Source organism: Neltuma alba, unplaced genomic scaffold (genome assembly GCF_004799145.2).
Source record: "Neltuma alba isolate B1F8T4 unplaced genomic scaffold, ASM479914v2 tig00010346_pilon, whole genome shotgun sequence".
NCBI lineage: Eukaryota > Viridiplantae > Streptophyta > Magnoliopsida > Fabales > Fabaceae > Neltuma > Neltuma alba.
Window position 1 is genome coordinate 69,323 of NW_021635256.1, and position 21,666 is coordinate 90,988.

At 34.5% G+C, this 21,666-nt stretch overlaps 2 protein-coding genes and 1 pseudogene across 3 annotated transcripts; 2 read left to right on the forward strand and 1 right to left on the reverse strand.

Moving 5' to 3' along the window:
* On the forward strand, positions 1–7,532 carry LOC114755891 (uncharacterized protein At5g08430-like). The gene is made up of 11 exons (XM_028944791.1): positions 1–85; positions 278–445; positions 726–796; positions 1,269–1,456; positions 2,037–2,925; positions 3,771–3,883; positions 4,379–4,438; positions 4,965–5,015; positions 5,506–5,576; positions 5,947–6,197; positions 6,670–7,532. The coding sequence occupies exons 2-11, from the start codon at positions 351–353 to the stop codon at positions 7,269–7,271; spliced, it is 2,391 nt and encodes a 796-aa protein (XP_028800624.1). The 5' UTR covers positions 1–85; positions 278–350; the 3' UTR covers positions 7,272–7,532.
* Positions 7,533–8,376: 844 nt separating this feature from the next.
* Positions 8,377–10,008, reverse strand: LOC114755890 (COX assembly mitochondrial protein 2 homolog). 2 transcript variants are annotated; one of them, XM_028944788.1, is made up of 4 exons: positions 9,915–10,008; positions 9,418–9,499; positions 8,917–9,021; positions 8,377–8,839 (listed from the first exon to the last, which is right to left on the reverse strand). In XM_028944788.1, exons 2-4 carry the CDS (start codon positions 9,460–9,462, stop codon positions 8,741–8,743), a joined length of 249 nt encoding a protein of 82 aa, XP_028800621.1. In that variant the 5' UTR covers positions 9,463–9,499; positions 9,915–10,008; the 3' UTR covers positions 8,377–8,740. The 2 variants fall into 2 exon arrangements, with proteins under 2 accessions (XP_028800621.1, XP_028800622.1); XM_028944789.1 differs by having other exon boundaries at positions 9,845–9,915.
* Positions 9,870–20,800, forward strand: LOC114755892 (probable helicase MAGATAMA 3; annotated as a pseudogene).
* The last annotated feature ends 866 nt before the right edge of the window (positions 20,801–21,666 follow it).

A 21,666-nucleotide genomic window follows, 5' to 3' on the forward strand; every position in this document is an offset into this window, starting at 1 on the left:
AGTCACCGGTTCACCGGTGAAGCAGCCGTGGCGCCGCTAAGCTAGCTACCCTTACCTGCTTGTTTCTGTGCCAAAACTGAACCTGGTAGGATGATGAGTTAGTTGAGGTGCTCCTGTTCAATGATCCTACTGTGGGCATTTTAAAAAGTTTATGTTTTTGGGAAAAGTGTCATTTATAATGTTTAGTGCAATGCATTCTTTCGATCACCAATATTTGTTTTTCTGAGCTTTTCAATATTATCTCTGATTTTGTGTTCTCCCTGGGCTCTTATTGAAGACTTCTTGCAGTCAACGGAGAGTTGTGTTCACTTTAACAGTGGAGCCTATTTTTTTGCTAACGGTTTTAAGTTATGGGGAGGAAGAAGAAACTAAATAAGGAAGAGGTTGCTGAGGATTGGTGCTTTATTTGTAAGGATGGAGGACTATTAATCTTGTGTGAATACAAGTAAGCGCAGAACCTTGACTATATATTCTTTGTATGCAAACAACCCTCGTTATTTCTTTGCAAATCGTCATTTTCATTGAAAAAGACGCACCAGCTTTAGCAATGGTCAATTTTGTTCTTAAATGGATTAAGGGATGAAACGTGGTACTTAGGCTCAGTTATCAAACAATGGCACATGTTACATTCTTGGTGGATATGGATATGATTTGACGAAGGGCAACCACACCAAGGTCATGGATGAGCCTTTCTTTCTGATAAAAGTTACTCATGTTGCTTTCAGGGACTGCCTTAAAGCATACCACGCTGAGTGTGTTGGAAAGGATGATTCCTCTTCAAGTTATTCGCGCTGTAGTAAGCTGCATCTGTGTCTCTCAACTATTATTGTAAAACATTTTATCTGCTATTGTTTTTGTTTCTTTTTGTTTTCCTTTCCAGTGCAGTACATATTCGTTTTGATGTTCCGCAGTTGTAATTCACCTGTTATGTACAGTGGATACACCCACCTTAACTCCCAAGCACTTTTTACTTTCCGCAATAGCTTGTTTTGAATATCACCTGTATGTCCTCAACAGCAAGAGACCAGGATTTACCATATCTTTTTATTTTCTTGTCCATGTGATAAAATTCCACAAACAAGTTTCACCTTAGCACTTGGCAGCCTTGTGGAAAATTTAAAGTATTGTGGGTGGCGTGTTTTTTTTTTTTTTGGGTTGGTCTCTTTGTATGTTCACTTGTAACAAATAATTCCAAAAGGTTTTCACAATTTTTTCCCTCCTTCTTAAGTGCTTCGCAAAATAATTATCTGTTGCTTGTAAAACTTCAGGTTGGCATAATTGCTTCCTTTGCCATAAAGCCCCAAAGTTTCAGTGCTTTTGCTGTCCAAATGCCGTCTGTGGGCGTTGCTTCTGTGATGCTGGGTTTTCAGTTTTCAAACGGAATAAAGGATTTTGTAGCCTCTGCCTGAGACTTGCACGACTTGTAGAGGAAAATGCTGATGTTGATTCTGATGGGGTAAGATTGTTTTCATCATTTTTTATATGTAAGAGACTACTCAATTGAAATCCTGAGCCTTAGGAATTTTAGATGGAAAAGAGAAATTGCTAATTGTTTTCCATTTATGCACAGTTGGAAAATTAATGAGGTGAACCTTTTAAGCTAATAGATAAAATTGGATATAGAAAAAAAGAAGGATTGTTCTGCCTTGGTAAGAAGGAATAAATATTCTACATTCATATTTTCGATGTGAGTTGTGAGGTTCAAAATATGAAAGCTGGCTTTTTTCAAAACTGAATCACCCAATTGTCTGTTACCAAGTTATCATAATACTGACAGTAGAATATTCATTGTTGAATGCCAACCTGACTCTGAAGTATGAAGGATGGCCGCTTCATGTTACTGATTTAAATTCCAGCCTCAGCCATGTTTCAGATTAGCACCTCACACAACTATAATTTACATTAATTTATTTCCTATTGAGGTTTTAGTTTTGTCTCTGTGTGTGTGTGTGTGTGTCACTGGAACTGCAATGCTTTACTATGAAAGTTCTATTATCTTTTATATCTGATTGTGCCTTTCTGGTTTTGATCTACAGGAAAAGATAGACTTTAAAGACCAAGATACGTATGAATTCTTATTTTCAGATTATTATAAGATTATCAAGGAACAAGAAGGGTGGAATTCTCAGCAAATACATTCTGCCTATAAGTTATTCAAGAGTGGCAAAATCTACAAATGTGACGAGTCGTGTGAAATAGGTGAAGGGCATGATGATTCTGAAGAATCTGAAGATAACTTTGTTGTTTCTGATGATGATGGTTTCAATGACAAACCAGTAGGTAAGCCTCGGAAAAAGCGGAAGAGTCATGTAAGGGAGTTGAAAACAATTAAAGAAAAGGCAAAGGATAAGAAAAAGGAGTTTATTGGGTGGAGTTCCCGAGGTCTTACTGAATTTCTCCTCTATATTGGTAGAGACACAAGCAAAGCATTATCCCAACATGATATTTGCTCCATCATTATCCAGTACTGCAAAGAAAACAAGCTTTTTCACCCTGAGAAAAAGAGAAAGATACTTTGTGATGCGAAGCTGAAGAGTTTGTTGGGTAGGAAATCAGTGAATAAGAACAGTCTGTATAATCTTTTGACGCCGCATTTTGCTGAAAATTGTGAAGATATGGAAGATGATACCACTAGTGGTTCAGAAGATAGGGATAAAAATGAGTCAGTCAATTGTAAAAAGCAGAGAAGACTAAACTCAAGTTCAACATCTTATGAGGACCTAGTTTCAGAAGGACATCAAAGCTGCTTTGCAGCCATAGTTTCGTCAAATATCAAACTTGTCTACTTGAAGAGGAGTTTAATAGAGGAGCTTTTGACTCAACCAGAAACTTTTGATGGGAAAGTGATTGGAAGTTTTGTGAGAGTCAAATCTGATCCAAATGACTATTTACAGAAGAATTCTCATCAGCTATTGCAAGTTGTAGGTAATTTTCTCTCCTATGTTGCAGCCATTATTTGTCATAAGAAGTCGATGATGAAATCATTAAATTCATGATTCAAGAAAGATGCGGGGAAGCCTCTCACAGATGTCAATCTTGTATCTCTCTTTTTATCTAGTATGATATGTAGTAAAATATTGCTGTTTTAAAGAAAATTAGATATTGAAAGTTTCCCAATACAACAAAATTTTGGAGTTCAAAATTGAACCTATGACCTTTTGTAGATTACCTTCCATCCACTACCTCACTACTAGTGGGTTGAATGCGGCAGATTGAAATACTGTTTATTTTTACCTTGAATCATGAGCATCCTTGATGTAGACCCAATAGCGAGAGTAGAGAACAAGGGGGAGGGAGGAAGAGATGTGCGGAGAGTTAGAAAGAAGTTAGAAGAATCTGACCCGTACTAATAATACCAGCTATCCCAATAGAGGCATCTCTATTATCGGATAATTGTTTTCATCAAGCATCAAGCAAGATATATGTTTGAAGAAGCACCTTCTGGATTTAGCCAGCTTTCAGGGTCTCATAGAAGTGATGGATGTTGGGGAGATATTGGTAGATCTGGTATCTAATTTCTAACATGTCATGCTTTAATGCAAACAATTAGACCATTTCATAAAATTAACTGGCAGATTGAGCCTAAAGCACAAATGAAAAAACCGTGGAAAAATGCTGCGAGCAGATTGTCATGAGTTCTTAATGATGTTGAATATCTTCATTTGCTGCAGCCATGATATTTCAAGTAATACAAGTGATATTTTTCCCCCCCAACGGTTGATTTATTTCTTCTATATGCATTTATTGACATGTTTCTTCATCAATTTCAGGCATAAAAGAACCTTCAGAGAATAATGAAATCAATGAAGAAATTCTGCTTCATCTTTCCAATTTGCCAATAGATGTCCCTATTTGTAAAGTTTCTGACGATGACTTTTCAGAGGTACTAATATTGTTGTAGCAAGCTTTTGGGGTTCGTTTGTCCCAATTTTTATGGAGATATTGGAGAAAAATAAGAAACAAATTCCAAGTCAACTTGGACAATTCAAGTGTCATATAAATTATTTATGTTTCTGTGATATTTTGTTATATAATATTGCTTTAAAGGTCGAAAAGTTTCTCGATTGACCATAAGCAACATAGATTTGCAATTTGTTGTTGGTCACTGAAATGTTTCATTTACTTGAACTTATAGAAAATTGTGTCTACTGTTTAGTCTCTTTGGGGTTCAATTTTTAAACCAAATTATTTGGTTGTTCATAGAACATAATAGTGCCATGTGATCCATGAGGCCGACCCCATTTAGTGGGATAAGGCTTGTTGTGTTTAAAAATTTTGAAGCATGATACTTTTTCTGTTGCAGAGTTCATTCTCTTTCTATTCTAATAATTCTAAATCAATTAGGGCATGGCTTTATAATGTTTGGAACTTACTGCAGGAAGAATGCCAAGATCTGAATCAAAGGATGAAAGATGGTCTACTTTCACAGCCCACAGTTGTAAGTTAATCATGCATTAACAATTTAGCTCATTAGGGCAGTAGGTAATTGATTCTATGAATGCCTTAGATGGGAATTTGGGGAATGCCAATCTGGCTTGAGTGCTACACAATTGAACCCTTGGAAATTTGTTTACCACTTGTTTCTTTAACATTGGGAGATGGTTGTCACATCAGATTTTGGCAGCTATTTGGGTAGGGGATTGAAAAAAGTGATGATTGTATCAGGAGGGGTTTTGGCGCATGGATGGGGAGGAGGCATTTGATACCCACAGATGGTTTTGAACTTTTGAAACTGATACGAAACATGTTTCGACTTCACACACGTACACTTGCAAGCGCACCAACACAAATGATAATTATAATTTTCAGCCAAGATGTTCAGCTTTTTGCTGTTTTTCAGACTTACCTCCCATGACGTGAGAATTATGGTTCATTCAAATCTAAAGGATTATAGAATAATAAATATAAAGACTGGATTACTAAAATAATGCAAACGGATGTTAACCATTTTCTTTGTTTTACAGCTAGAGCTTGAACAGAAAGCCAGAAGTCTGCATGAAGATATCATAAAGCATGTATGTTTCGACATCAATATTTTGAGTTTCTTTTTGGTCTAGACCTCTTTTATATATAATTTCACTTGATTGTTGACTGCTGTTTCTAGAGTCTTGACAATGGAACATTGATTATTTTTAACTAAAATGACATCAGATGCCATGCGTGAAGGGAAATTGTTTCTAGGTGAAAGTCGACTTCTTTGTTTTCCGTCATGCTTCGAATTTTATAATTTTAAAATTTATGAAATCCCTGTCCTTAATTTGAGCACGTTTAAGCTGGCGCAACTTGCATCACCCTAAGAAAGTGTAATATGGTTAAACGTTGGTTTAAAAGTCAGAATCTAGCTCTCTGCGTGGATCTAGTCGTGAAGAAAGACAACATTTAAATTTGTTGAGCACATGATCCGACACTTTTGACTCACCAATCCCGCCTATTAATGGACCCCGTGGGCATTATTTTAATGTTAGTTGTGATTACTTTCTTATATCTTGAGAACTAACATGGCAGTGGATCCCAAGGGAGTTGGCATCATTACAAAGACGCATAGATCAGGCCAATGAAAAGGGATGGAGAAGAGAATATCCTTTCATGATATTGTATTTTGTCACTCTGTACATGTTGCTCCGTTTGATTCATTCTCGCTGCATAATTTCTATTCCTCAAACCAGAAGCGAGCACACAGACACACACAGGTCTGTTGTTTTTTCCCTCCAAATAAATAATGCTGAAGTAAAGGGGAAAACATGTAAACAAATAGAGTAGGCCCACTCCCAACATTAAGGATAGTCAGGCGCTGAATGGCTTCATGGTGGGGAAAGTTTTACTATTATGCCAGATCTGATATTGTTTATATACCTTCTGGTTAAATTTCTTTTATGTTTTGAGTGCGTGAGTTCATTTCACATCTATAATAAGCAATTTGAACCTTAACATGCAATATTTCCGTACACTTTCTGAGTACATGGATAGAAAGCTGCTGCTACAGACCCAATCAGAACAATCACGTTTACTGAATGATAAACCGAAAGTAATTCCAGATTTACTGCATGGCAAACCTTCACAGGAGCCAGAGGATACACTAAGCAAGGATAAACTAGAGGTTGCCCCAAGTAAGGGTAAACTAGAGCAAAATGGCTTACCAAAATTTGTCCTGGGAGAACCACATACTCCTCTTGGAAATCCTTCTAAAACCACTGCAGGTTCGCCAAGCTTTCTCCGTCCTCTATCTGTTCCTGTAATTTGTAGTAACTCAAATAAGTTTTCTGTTGGGAATTTTCTATCTCGATGTGGCACTAGGGTATCTGAAGGCCATTTTCATTCTTGTTTAAGCTATGATTTATCAATCCGTGAAGATCCATTAAGAAAATTGAGTATTTATTTATACTGTTCTAAAATTCAAATGCAATGAGGTACATGTTTCACTCGGGCTAGGCTTACTTACAGACTATTTAGAAATTGCAGGTAGCATGTCTTTTATGATATCTTGCATTCCTATATCATCTGCTGTATCCTCTTTTTGGTTGATACTGCGCCTTTTAGTCTGTGTACCCTTCCACCACTAAAAGTGGTTTTTACTTGCCTCGCCTTTTTGTGGAGCTGATCTACTTATGTTCATGACAATTAGTATTTATGGAAGATATTCATGAACATGTTTTAACTTTCGTGGCCCAGACTCAGAGACTCCAGCAGTGAAAGGCCAAGATGGCAGGACAATTTCTGCTTCTGTTAAACAATCAACTGTCACTGCTATTGTCCAAGGGAAATGCACTTCTCCAAGAAAGCAGCTTCAATCTAGTTCAAAAGTTTTGCAAGTTAACACCACTAATGTACTCTCTGAACACTTAAGGTTGGAACCTCCGACCTGCAATACAACATCAAAATCTGGTCTTCCTCAGCCAAGGCACCCTGATTCTGGTTCAGGTCGTGATAGAAGAAAATCAGATACTCCCATGAATTCAGAACAGATGACCAAGGAAAAGCAGAAGAAAAAGCAAAGCATGCCAGTACGTGACATGATCGTTTTAAGTGATGACGACGAGCAGGATCAAAATGGTCAAATAGAGAAAGAAACAAATGAAAATCCTGAAATTCCGATATGGCACTGTGTAAGTCCATGTGGTGAAAAAAGGGGGCCCTTCTCAATGTCGTTGCTTAAACGGTGGAGTGAAACTAGCTCCACTGCTTCAGAATTCAAAGTCTGGAAGACAGGTCAGAGTGAAAGAGATGCAATGCTTCTCCCTGTCGCTCTTCGCCAATGTTTGCCAGAAAGTTAGGTGAACGGAAACAGACAATTTTGTGTATAGTTGACTTAAACCCAGTATGAGAATGTGTTGGGAGATTCAGCTGGGAAAATCACATGCATGCTTGGGGGAAATAGTCAGGGTCTTTTGCGATGTAAATGAAACACCTTGATATTCATAGAAAACATGCATGTGGAACTTTCTTTTCTTTTCATTTATAGATGATTTAACTGTTCTCTATTTTGGTTTAGTTAAGTGTCAAAGTGATACTTTGGCATTGTTCTAATATGTAAGCTCCCCCCCCCCCCCCCCAAAAAAGGAATAGCCGTTTCTTTCAATTCCCTCTTATCTGGTTTTGCTCTCACTGGAGAATGTTGCTTCATGCTATAACGAAGGAGAAACTTCTTTCTTTCCTTTTCCCCCCCTCCAGGAGGAGAAATTTCAGTTCTTCATAGATATTCTATTGTTAACTTTTTTTTGCCAACGATATTCTATTGTTACTATTTACAAGAGAATATTGGGAATGTGGTTTTGTTTCTATATGAGAAACAATTTATTAGCTTTTCTAGAGTATTTATTATAATTTTTCAATTATGTTCTTATTAAAGAGGAGAGATATTTGTCACATATTTAAAGCTTGTAAGCAAACTTACTTGGTATTTGTTTCTTGTAAAAATAAAGAGAGGGAGTGATATGCTTTTTATCAATGCCTTTGTGGCATAGTGATATTAAAATTCCCTCAAAAGTATGTCACAAGTTCTAAGTTGTTGGCTTGCTTTCGTAATTCAAAAGAGAAAAAGATAATATGCTCTTCACTAGGAGATGGCAATGACAGTTCCCAATTCTTGTCGAGCGCATCCATGACCATAAAATTTTTTCCCATCTTTCCTCAAGCCATTTTGAGCATTGGACTCCTCTGTTCATTACTTCATTAGTTTTCTGGTGTTATTAATGGGATCAAAGAAGCCCCTTTGGATCAACCAGAGAGCAAAATGTGGTCAAAGCAAGCAAACTATTGGCAGAATGCAGAATATTCAGAATGTTGGCAACTCAGATCCTCAGTCGAGAAATCTTGCAGGCTGCCTAAATGAGTAATCTGAGTCGTCCAAATTAAATATGTACGAAAAAAAGATCTATAAGTTTGGCCTTTTAACTTAATGTGCTGGCCTCACATTTGACTCATTTATTTCACTTTTCAAAATAACGCAATTACATAAAATGTCAGAAACACATATTCAACCCCTTTTTCATTCTTTCCCTTTCATTATTTTACTTTTCTTTCTGCTAAGAATACAATTAACGAATTGAGGAACAGAGAAAACAGACTACAATAACAATAGGCAAAATCTGTATACTCCATAGTAGACTTAAAAGCATCCTGGCTCAAGGTAGGTAGCAAAACGTTAATCACACTTCTGTCTCCAGGAACCTCTAAATTTCCGTGTTGCTCTAACAATTTTTCACTAGAGTTCGGGGGCCTTGTAAGATCAGCGAAGATTCTTCTACTGGCTACTGCTTGCAGCATTTTCTTTCCTAAAAGCATCTAGCCTTTGCTTGAACTCCTTGCTCTTTTCAAAGTTTGCCTTCCGCTTCAAAGCTTTCTGGTTTAACAAATCATATTTGAGCAGTGGCACAAAAACATAGCAGAGCCATGAAAAAGAAAACAGTAAAAACTCACTTCCTCCCTGAAACAGCGATCCAACTTTATCTTCAGATCTGTACATTTACCAAAGAATTTTCCATATGGATGTTCTATATGGCACTGTTGGAACTGCTCAATAATCTACACAAAGCAGACCCCAGAATAAGCAATAAATTGGTCCGTGCTACTTAAGTTGGAAATCACAAATCTTTATCATCAGAGCAATATCACTGATGACAGCTTTCAGCACCACAAGCAAAGATACACGGTCTAGGTCACACAACAAAACCAGGTTGCAACAAAAATATTCACACCCCACCACATTCAGAACAAAACACAACCATTTCACAGATAATACTCCGTTTATAACCAAATATCCAACAAGGCAACAACCTTCTAATGAAAAAGAAATGGAGAGACGTAATGCAAAAGAATGAACAAAAGGAAATTAACAACGTAAGTAAACAATACATAATAAAATAAAGCAAAAACATTCACCCAAAAAAAAAAAAAAAAAAAAAATATAATCAAACTCACTTCTGCACACATCGGGTGCTTGTGTAAGGTTAGAGGAGGATGCATTTTCCCACGATCCAATCAAATATGAAGCACCAACCACCTGTTTATTCAGGAAAGTTTATTGAATTTGTTACATTTTGAATATGAAGGAGCAAGGATTATACATTACCCTAACAGAAGGTAAAACAAGAATAATCAGCAGAGTTAACGCAAAAAAGTAAAACATCATACGCAACAAACTAAAATTGATGAAAATTCAGTCCAAACATAAATTGTTCTCACCCAGAGTCAGATCACAATGAGTTGCAGAGAACAAAAGCTAAAAGATCATAAATGATAGTACAAATTGAAAGAACAGAAAGAAACCCAGAAGAAAAGGAGCTCGATTTAGGACAAAAAACGATGAAGAATCAATTCAAAATGAAGAGCAATTATGAAGACTTGCCGGTATCTAAACTTGAATTCTCAATATGAATGAAAGTGAGAAGAAAGAGAAGCAAGGCAGAGTTGCTTACTTCCTTCGCGCCTCCCCCTCTATCGCCGATCAAAGTTCGCCGCGCGGGGAGGATTAATTACGACCCGATTCCGCCCTGGAGATGATATATCCGGCGTCCCAAATTATTTTCTTTTCTGCATATATATATATATATATATATATAAAATAATTTCAACCGACAAAACTTGGAAACTAAGACCATATTCAACAATTCAGCGGGATAGTTGCAACCCGCGTCAACAAAAAGATCATCTAATTATTAAAACGATGATTTCATCTATTATTGTAAATATTGTTTGGATCCTGAATGATTCTTTCAAAATGAATCAAAGAAAGGATAACTAAATAAAAATTATCAGAAGACATTTTTTTTTCCTTAAAATACCGGATGAAATAGAAAAAAGTATATCGAACAAGTGACCAACAGACTGAAAACATAGGTGAATCCAGGGGACTTATATTTCAATTTTCAAGTATTTTCTAATTTTTATGATTTAAGAATTATTTTACTTTATATTCTATTTTGAACAATAATAATAAGGAAACTAAAATTCAACCAGTGAAATAAAATATAAATCATCATTAATAAAGTTGTCTCTAATGCTGAGAGCAAACGTCCCCAATTCTAAAGTGAGCATGTGCTTAGTATCCATCATTAATGGGAGTATTTTGGTGTTGCATGGTTATTAAAGCCAAGCACTTTCCCGGCCTACAGTATGAGTTACTTTCAACTAATATATTAGAATAAAAAAATTTAGTTAACTTATTAAATCAATCTCAAATTTAAAATTTTATATTAATTATAGGGACAAAATTTAATAAATAAGTATTAATTATTGCCTAAATAATTTATATTTTGGACTAAATTATTTCTTATGAGTTACTTGTATTGTGGAAAGGAAAGGGGTATAACAATTGTTGTAAGACTTTTTCCACATGTATAATACAGATAATTATATTTTATGCCAGCCAAAATATATATATATATATATATAGATTAAAAAGTTGATTAGATTTGATTATAGGCAATGAATGTATAAAAATATATTTTATTTTTGAAAATATTCTTTTTAGAGGGAGTGAGTCACATAAGAACACAACAACAGCCTCAGTGTTGTTATTTACTTTTGGGTTAACATAATTGTCCGTCTTTATAATTTAGTCCCATTTTGGTTTTAATCCTCAGAGTTTCAAATCATAATTTTTGGTTTTTTAAGATTTTTCGTTAGAACTAGGACAAAAAATTAACGGTGTTAAATTTGTACATCTGTCATTAACACCGTTAAAATTGTTGCTGATGTGGGCTGATGACTGGGCAAGATGCTTACACTGACATGGTCATGTCAAAAAACGAGGAAGAAAAAGAAGCTTACAACGCAAAGTGATCGGCCGGCGTTCTCCTCTTCCTCTCCATTCAACTCGCAACGTCTCCTCTGGTTCAGGCGCTGAATATGATGATCAGTCTCTCCACCAATGGTGCACACAACGCTGAAGACGACGATGAGCAATGCCTAGTCTATTTTGCAGTCAATAAAAAATGCCATGCTGGAAGCTCGCCACTTTGCTCCTCCTTCTGCCCACGTTCTCAACTTGTTCCAATTTCAATCAGATAAAATAATAAATGCATACAACAAAAGCAAGGAATCTGCACTGAAAATGTGACCAAGAAGTTACTGTTCATCTCCTTTTCGTGGACTGGAGCAGCAGAGGAGCTTCGACAACAATCTGAAATAGAAAAGGGGAATGTCAGATCTGAGAGACGAGCGCTCGATGGGGGAGAAGAGATGAGGTCGCGTAGCTGGGAGCAACTTCCTGGCTGCTCATTGTTGTCTTCAGAGTTGTGCGCGCCATTAGGTAGAGAGATTGATCGTCATCTTCAACGCGTTAACCAGAGGAGACCCTGCGAGCTGCTGAACGGAGAGGGAAGAGGTGAGCGCCCGCCGCCTCCCACTTCAGATGCTTTTTCTTCCTTTTTTCCCACATGTCCACGTCAGCACGAGCATCTTGCCCAGTCATCAGCACACATCAGCAATTTTAACGACACGTGTGCAAATTTAACACCTTTAACTTTGGTTCGAGACATGAGAATACAGCACTTCAAGGGGTCAGGGGGCGCCGTCGAAAGGATCCTTGCAAGCCCCCGAATCTGGACTAGTCTGGGATTTTGTCACGACTGAAAGATGCCTATTATTCTAGGATACCGGATGGAAGCAATGAAAAAAAAAAAATTATGCTTTAAAATTTTAGAAACTTGAATTAAAATGAGGCTAACCATAATTATGTTAATTTTTTTTACTCTTTTAACATCCAAATGTTGGTAGCGATGATCCATTTTGTCACAAATGTTCCTCTCCCCGCAGCAGAGCTCCAACACCGATGAGGGGCCAGCGCAGGCACCTGATTAAAGAGGTTTTGATGAAACTAACTATAGTTTGGAGAATAACTTCTGGAGAATAGATTTTTTAGAGAATAAATTTGGGTTAATTAATCTACAAGTCTTTATAATTTAACCATTTTGAATCAGGTCCTTATAATTTTTTTCCTTTTTATCAAGTCCTTACATTTTTGCCTATTTAATTAGGTCCTTGTATTTATTTTTCTTTTTATTAAATCCTTATAAGTTTAAATTATTTTTAATTAAGTCCCTGAATTTTTATTCTTTATTTTATAAATTCTAATAGTACTATTCTATAAACATAAAATAGTATATTATTTAATATTAGTTATTAAACAATAATATTCTAGAAATAATGAATTATTATAATAATTTATTTTTTAACAAAAAAATTAATTGTTCCAAAAAATTTTCCGAATTAATTATTTATATTACTTATTTTTTATTATATAATTATTATTTAATTTAATTATAATTTATTTTATATTTCAGTATTAATCTATTTAATTAAGTTTATATTTAATTAATAAATAAAAATTAAAACTACATGGACATTATTAAAAATTTAGTGAAATATAAGGACTTAATAAAAAGAGAAATAAATGCAAGGATCTAATTAAAAACACGTAAAAGGATAAGAACTTAATAAAAAGAAAAAAAAAAACTATAAGGATTTGATTCAAAATTGGTTGAAACTATAAGGACTTGCGGATTAATTAACCCAATAATTTGTAAAGAATAGATTTTGTGAAAAGTGATTCTGATAAAAGTGAGAGTGTTTAGATAGTTGTTATCAGAAGCATCTTTTTTTATGCAAATTACTAAAAGAGACATAAGTTAATATGATAATTACATAAAATATAGATTTTATAATATATTAATTTGAAGGAATAAAATTGTTAATAATATATTTTACCAACATAATTAATAATAAATAAGATAATGTAATTAATAAATAATTAATATGTGTATATATATTTATAAGATATAAGATTAAATATGTTTATAAAAAAATTAAAGGGTGTTAAAGTTATATTATTGTTAATCTACGCTGATATGCATAATCATACTCTCCAATTTGAGCCGGAAGTACAATAAATTCACTTCTGCTGAAACCACGATTTTGGGTTCCAAAACCATGCTCCAACGAGCCTTCACTGCCCTTTATGCAGTGTATTCCCCCCTCGCGACGACAGCGAACAAGCAACCCAATCGATATAGTATTCGGATGTAGCCTTTTGTTGCAAAACCATAGTTTTGGCCAAAACCATGGTTTCAGATAATTTGTACCTGTTTAAATGATTTTTTTTCCAAACCATGATTGGCTTGCTATCTAAACAGGCCCTAAGTAGACGTTGATGAGAGTCGCTATGCCTTTTTTTTTTAAAAAAAAATGTAAGGAGCATTTTTATCTTTTTAACTGAACTTAATATCTCACTTTTGTTAAATTTGAAGCACCATTTTAGTATTATGCAATTTCAAAGTTTTTTTTAGCATAATTTTCCCTATTTAAAACCTTAAATTTTATGTTAAAAATTATAGTTACTATTCTATTTTTTAAACTAGTATTGTACCAACGGATATTACAATAAAATGCTATAGTATTTATCACTTAGAAGTGTAAATTATTTGTCATTATTGAAGATTCGAATTTAAATGAAAAAATATTTATTTAGGAAAAATTTAGAAAAAGAACCTTAAAATTAGTATTTTTTCAATTTAGAAACATAGCATTTCAATATAGGGAGGGAAGAAAGTAAAATCAAGTTGAAATTTTGAAATTAATGAAAATGACAAAAATGCCCATTTGCTAATCCCATCGGAAAAAAATGTTAATCCTAAATCGAAACTTATATTTTCACAATTAAAATTTGTTATTTCTAGATAAATTGTTATAATTTTTAATTGATTCACATGTTATGTATTCGGAAAAAAACGTGTTGTTAATATCATATGGTGATTTGTAATTGTAAATCAACACTTGTTATTTCCATATGAATTTTTGTCATTTTAATTGATTTTCCCACAATTAGATTTTGTTATTTATAGATAAATTGTTATCATTTTAATTGATTCACATGTTATGTATCCAGAAAAATATGTTGTTAATACCATATGGAGATGTGTAATTTTACAATCAGTACTTCTTATTTTCAGATGATTTGTTGTCATTTTAATTGATTCACATGTTATGTATCACAAAAAAAAATGTTGCTAATTTTAAATTGAGACTTGTTATTTTATAATTAGGGCTTGTTACTTCCAGATAAATTATTATTTATAAAGGAGTATTTTTGTCATTTCTCTTGAATTTTAAAATTTTAATTTGGGTTTACTTCTTTCTTTGTCATCTTAAAGTGTTAGGTTCTTGAGTTACAAAATAAAAATTTCAGGATTCTTTTCTTGGAAGCTTCCCAAATATATTTGCTATGAGTTTTTTTTCTCATGCTATAATGTTATATTAAGTAAATATCGAAATCTATAGTTTATTATAGAAAATGCATCGAACGTAATTGACAGAATACACAACGAAAATTAAAATAACGAATGTGAATTTCAGTTTAAAGATGATGATGAAATTAAAGTATTTAATACCGACTTAAAATCAGTCGTTATAAATAACTGGAAATGATTAGGCAATTTCTTAATTGAAAATATTGAAATTGGTGCGTTACAAGTTAAAATCAATATTTTACAATTTAATAACACAGTTAAAAATCGTCATATAAATTACTATAATATAACTTACTTCTAATATTTCTTGCTACTCAACATAAACCAGTTATAATTATAGTTTTAATCTTCACTTAAGTATTTCATTTCTTTCCTGTACCCCTTGCTCAAAAAATGAAATCTCTTCTAATAAAAACAAATGGAAACATCTTACTCTCTCTCATTCTAAATACAGGCATTAGTTAACTAATTCATATAAATTAAAAAAAAATTAGATAAATTAGTTATATATAAATAATGTATCATTTTTTAAAAAAAAATTACCTGATATTATTTGAGTTATTCATGTGATAAAATGCATTGATATTTTACATTTAATACCAAAATAAATTTTTAACTAATTCTTACATGCAAAAGAACTAGAGGGATAATTAATTTTTCTCTTTCATCTTCCTTCCTCAACTCTCTCAAAACTCCTCCTCAACAAAAAAAAAAAAAAAGCTAAATGGGCATTAAACGGCTTTTGATATACGAGAAAGTCATTTAATTTAATGAAAGTGAAAGTGTGAGACAAAAGTGTTTTCATTTTGTGTCTCCGGTCAGGTAAAACCAAAATGGTGTGTCTCACTCCTTTTGAAAAAAAAGGGAGCTTCCAAGTTTTTTCTTCTATTCTCGTCTTGTACCATATTGCCCCTGTCGACTCGACTATCCATCAAAGTATTTTCCTCAAGTCAGAAATCCGTGTCTTCGCGTTGCTTAGCCCGGAAGTTGCTTCCTTTTCTCCAGTACACCACAGTGCATATTCGAATTCGAAATATAGGCTATAAAGCATCCTCATCATGGGTTATTCCTTCTTTGTTCTACTCACATTGACTTGGCGTCAACAACTTCTTCCTCTTTGCATCTTTTATCTTCGTCTTCTCAAAGCTTAACTCTTTTCTTATCCTTTATTTTCTGGTTTTTCCCAGAAAATCTGAGAGTCATTCTGTTTTTTGGTCTTAGCATTGAGCAACTTGTGATCAAAATCATGGAGATGATTCACAGTGGAGGGGGAAAGGGAAGTGCCAACTTGGTAGACATTGTGTTCTCTTGGACTGTACAAGATGCTCTTAACGAAAATCTTATAAAAATAAGGTAATCTTCCCGTTAAAGCATGTCAGATTATTTATTGAAACACTCTTTGTTCTTTAATGTTGGTCTGCTTCTTCTCCATTCCATTTCTCTTTCTTTCTCTCTGTCATTTACCATGGAAAGTGAAATGTTGAACTCATGTGAGGCATGCCATGCCGATCCTCTTTAAATAATTTCTTATGTTCAGTTCATTCCTGACTTTTTTTTTTACACCGTATCAATTGCTATTCCCTTTTTTAGTTTAAGATTAAATATTAAGATTGGATGCAAGTTCAGAACTTTAAAAAAATGATTGCATTAAGCGACTGATCTTTCATGTTCTTCTTATCTGCCTTTCTTCTGTTCTGTTATTGTGAGGTTTATAGAACTGCATAACATTTCAAGTGAACTTAAAACCATAGTGTCTCTCAGGTGCCAAAGATCCCATCAAACGTTTTTGACACCAACAGAATACAAGAAATCCTTTATTCCTCCACTGATTGAGGAAACACACAGTGATCTGTGTTCAAGCTTGAAGGACATTTCCCAAGCCCCTACTTGTGAAATCCTGACATACAAGAGGGTGAAGAAGAGACAAGGCTTGTTCTATCAGATGACAATGAATGGGGCTAATGGTGGCGATATGAGCCCGAATCAGGAGATCTCATCACCATCACTGACAGTAAGCCAAAAAGCCTTCAAGACTTGAACAAACCCAGAAGACCCTATCATATTGCTTATGTTCAAGCGTCAAACAATGGTCAGATCACAGTCCTTTCGTCAAAGCTCATGGAGATTGAACCAGACGTGGAGAGCAAGAGCAAGAAGGCACAAAAGCTTTACGCTGCTTATCTTATAAACTTGACAACCAATATTCGTATTTGGAGGGCCTTGAACTCACAGCTGGAGGACGCTCACCCGAATATTATTGGGAAAGTTCTGCGGGCTGAGACATTGGTAAGAATCTAATAGTATTTGGTTTTTAGACATCATATTTCACAAGTATTTGAATTACTGTGTTCGTATAACATATATGAAATATCAGTAATCAATAATTCAGATACATGCAACACATAATTGAAATTATGTTCGTTATTATAGCTTGCTTGAGCAATACACAAACACAGTAACTTTACTAGTTCTCCAGATGGTTATGAAGCAGACATGTTGAAGCTTTCATTCTGCCTTATTTTACAGATTGGAAAGAGCAGTCATGTTTTCCCCTCTTTGAAGCACCCAAATACAGACATTTCCATTGCAACAAACATAATTAGATCTCAGAATCTGAATAAATGTCAGAAAGATGCTGTATTAAGCAGTGTTGAAATGAGGAAATGTCATCACGATCACACTGTGAAACTTATATGGGGCCCTCCTGGGACTGGAAAGACAACGACAGTGGTTTCCATGCTACTCTCCCTGTTCAAACTAAAGACAAGAACATTAACATGTGCTCCAACAAATATTGCTGTGTTGCAAGTGGCAGCTCGCTTGCGTAGTTTAGTTAAAGATCAACTTCAGTTTGATGCCTACGGGCTGGGTGACATAGTGCTTTTTGGGAATAATTCTCGAATGGAAGTTGATGATTATGGGGGCCTTCCTGATCTTTCTTGATTATCGTGTTGATATGCTTGAGCAGTGTCTTGATCCATGGACAGGATGGAAGCCTACCTTGGAATCAATGATCAATTTGCTTGAGAAACCTCATGAGCAGTATCTTTTATCTAATCTCGATGCAAAATATGAGAAGGTTAATGATCTAATGTCGTTGGAAGAATTTACTAAGCTTAATTACAGCAGTGTAGAGCAAGCATATCTCTCTTACAAGCAACTTGAAGATAAATATGACAATATGACATTGAAGCGATTTGTGAAGATGAGATACGGGCACATTAGAAATCAATACCATTCATATATAGCTGAAGTCCAGTTTATAAAGAGGAGGTTCGGTTTCATTGGTGAGAAACTCAAGTCCTGCTTGCAAACATTATGCTCACAATTGCCAACTTCCATTGTTCCGCTTGAGTTGGCGAAGAAGACGTACAGAGCACTGAATTTGCTAGAAACCCTTCAAAATTGTTTACATCAAAATGAGTTCATAGAAATTCCCAATTATAATATTGATGGAAAAGGGAACTCAGTCAGCCAACCAGAAATTCCAAAGCCCACCCAAGATTCACTTATGCCCATGGGAACAGAAATTCCGATAAAAGATGTTACATTTGGCTTTGGAAAGTTAAGATTGCAAAGAGATGAGTTCCTTGGGATACTTAGATCACTTGCTCGGTCAACTTCACTTCCAAAATTTGAAAACCGTTATGCAATAATAAATTTCTGCTTGAAGAAGGCGTGCTTAATTTTCTGCACTGCATCGGGTTCTATCAAATTGTTCACTGAAGGAATGACACCCCTACCCTTTGTAGTTATAGATGAAGCAGCTCAGCTTAAAGAGTGTGAGTCAACCATACCTCTGCAACTTCCAGGAGCAAGACATGCTATTCTCATAGGTGATGAGAGGCAACTTCCTGCAATGGTTAAGAGCAAGGTAGTAGAGTTTATCATTATGTCTTGTTAGAGATTGTGATGAAATCTTCAGGGTTATTTACTTGACAACTTGAAATTTTAAATTTTACAGCAAGGTTTGATTGGTTATGCTTTGTCCATTCTTCAAATCCAATATGAGTTTTTATGCCATCGGGTCTGTTAGAGATTGTAATAGAACTATTCGAAGTTTTGATTGATTGCATGATTTGTGTAAGTAGAGATTACCGGAGATTGCTGTCCAATTAATGTGTATATGACAATCAAAATTTCAGATTTCTGACGAAGCTGGATTTGGAAGAAGCATGTTTGAGAGGCTGGTGGCGTTGGAATACAATAGACATCTACTTAATGTCCAGTTTAGAATGCATCCATCTATAAGCTTATTCCCCAACAGGGAATTCTATGAAGGGAAACTTATGGATGGCATGAATGTCAGTGATTCAAGCTACAGCAAACGCTTCCTTGAGAGAAAAATGTTTGGCTCCTTTTCTTTTATAAATATAGCCAAGGGCAAAGAGCAATTTGGTCATGGAAAGAGCTTAAAGAACATGGTGGAGGTTGCTGCCGTCACGGAAATCATAAAAGGGCTTCACAAAGGTTCCTTTCTAGCTAAAAACATGTGGTTGTGTGTGATTTTATTGCTAACTCTTATATATTGACACTACAATTGGTTAGGAAGTATCCAGTTGAGAAGATCTGTTTGATCCCATGTGTTTTTCTGCTACAGAGTTTCTCAGTAGGAAAAGGGAAGTCAGCATAGGAGTAATATCTCCATATAACGCTCAGGTCTGTGAAATCCAAGAGAAACTAGAAGAAAAACAACTTGGTTTCGGATGCTGAATTCTCTGTGAGTGTTCGCTCTATTGATGGCTTTCAAGGGGGTGAAGAAGATATCATAATGATCTCCACTGTCAGATCTAATAAGAGTGGAAATGTGGGTTTTCTTTCTAATAAGCAAAGAGCCAATGTGGCTCTTACTCGCGCTAGGTATGTTACTTGTTATGAATCAGATATATGCTCAAGGAGTAAAAACTTGATCTTAAGAGGGACCGAGAGCTTGTTTGATTTCTTATTTTCAGAACAGTTTTTATTCTGAAAAAAAAACAATCAGAGAATTTGTTTGAAAATGCATTTTTGATTATGTGTTACCTTTTGTTCTACAAAATTAGAGAATAGACTGAAAAATATTATGTTTCGTTAAAGTAATTATGTAAATATAGAAAATCATTCTCTCACTCTTTATTTCACTACTTCATATATGTTTTTCAAAATAATGATCCAAACATTTTTTTTAATTTTTAATTTTCAAAACTTGTTCTAAAAAATTACCTTTACATGTTGTTTTAGGGACATGAAAACAGAAAACAGAATCACACAAGCCTTGAGGCTTTCTAACCTTGCAAGTTATCTTCCTCTAGACTGAGGCAAAAAGCTAAGGGTAGAAAATTGTAACTAATCATGAAGTAGAACTTTCTACATTAATGCTAATGGCCTCATAACCTAATAGCATGAAAGCTCTCTTATAAGTGGGAGGCCTTGGGTTCAATGCTGCTTGTTTGAGTTGATTAGAACTTTGTGTTTTTTTTGGTAGGCATTGTCTCTGGATATTGGGGAATGCAGAAACTCTAAATCATAGTCGCTCTGTTTGGAAGAAGTTAGTAAATGATGCTAAGCAAAGAGGGTGCTTCCATAATGCTGATGATGACAAGAACTTGGCTCAAGCCATTAAGGACGCGATACTTGAGATTGAACTAGTCGATGAATCAAAGTCGCCTTTCAAATCACTCAGTATAAGGGACAAGAAAGAGAAATCAGAAACAGGTTCTACAAGTTCCAGGTAACTCACAATTGATCCTTACCTTTTCCCTCAACTCACAAACACAAATGAATGTGTTGACTGACGTTATATGCTTGTTCACATGATGACTGAATTTTAGAGGTTCATTCAGTGGCAGTAGGCGGAAACCAAGGTGGTGATGGAAGGAACCAAGGAAGGTGAACAACCTTTGTTGTTGTGTTTGTAATATGTTTTTGTTTTTGGTTTGTCACGTGAAATTATTGTGTGTGTGTGTGTGGTGTGTGTGTAAGAATTGGTATATTTACTCTGAGCACCAAAGATGACCAAGAATGACAGCAATCAGCAGCAACATCGTATATGGTAAAAGTCAAGCTACATATTGTTTTTTTTTTTTTTTTTAGCTGGAAAGAAGTCAACCTATGTATTAAAAAACAAAGAGAAAGTTATGGTAAATTTGATATGTACATGTTAGAATATTGTGCTATCGTGCTTGTTAAGTTAGGCTTTCTTATAAGAGGCAATTTCAATTGAAAAGAAACGAATGCTTATGACTTGCACTTCGGTCAACAATTTTGAAGAACATAATCAAAACTTGCTCTCTATGCAACCACAAGAGCATTGTATCTGCTTTCATAGTTATGAATAAATTTGCTAAATAATCAAAGATATCATTATCATTAAAAAAAAAAAATTAAACAAATAGAAAACCTCCAAGAGAAATACTACCTCCAATCCTTAATATGATAGCTAGTTGACTAATTTGAATAAATTAAGAAAGTTTGTGTGTGTTAGTTATTTATAATAATTAGGTGTTGTCTTTCTTAAAATACCCTTGCTGATAATGTATTATCATTAGTTAAAACTATTATTTGATTGAACATTTAATATGTGCAACTCTTATAATGATTATTTTGAAAAAATAGATAAATATGAGAGATAAAATGGATTGAGGTTTATATTTAGGAGAAAATTAAATGTGAAACTAACTCTTATATTAATGATTGGAGGTAGTGTATCGATGTCACCATTAGTCCATACAAAATTAGCCAACTTGTTGGCAGAAAAAAAAAGAGAAGAAGAAGAAAAGGCAGTGTTTGAAGACGTATTGGTTATATTGGATACCCAAATAGTGGTGCCAAGAAAATTCACATATTTATAATACAATTAAATAATTTGGGTCAATAATTTTTTATTCTATAAATTTACTAATAATTTTTAAATGAATTAGGAGTATAAATTTTTACTAATTGA

Bases quoted from the DNA above. Each gene is read 5' to 3' on its own strand.
- LOC114755891 (XM_028944791.1), top strand. From the start codon at position 351: ATGGGGAGGAAGAAGAAACTAAATAAGGAAGAGGTTGCTGAGGATTGG. The intron at 446-725 runs GTAAGCGCAGAA...TGTTGCTTTCAG, and splicing joins TTAATCTTGTGTGAATACAA to GGACTGCCTTAAAGCATACC. The intron at 5,016-5,505 runs GTATGTTTCGAC...CTAACATGGCAG, and splicing joins ATGAAGATATCATAAAGCAT to TGGATCCCAAGGGAGTTGGC.
- LOC114755890 (XM_028944788.1), bottom strand. From the start codon at position 9,462: ATGCATCCTCCTCTAACCTTACACAAGCACCCGATGTGTGCAGAA. The intron at 9,022-9,417 runs GTGAGTTTGATT...TGCTTTGTGTAG, and splicing joins AGCACCCGATGTGTGCAGAA to ATTATTGAGCAGTTCCAACA. The intron at 8,840-8,916 runs GTGAGTTTTTAC...TTGTTAAACCAG, and splicing joins ATCGCTGTTTCAGGGAGGAA to AAAGCTTTGAAGCGGAAGGC.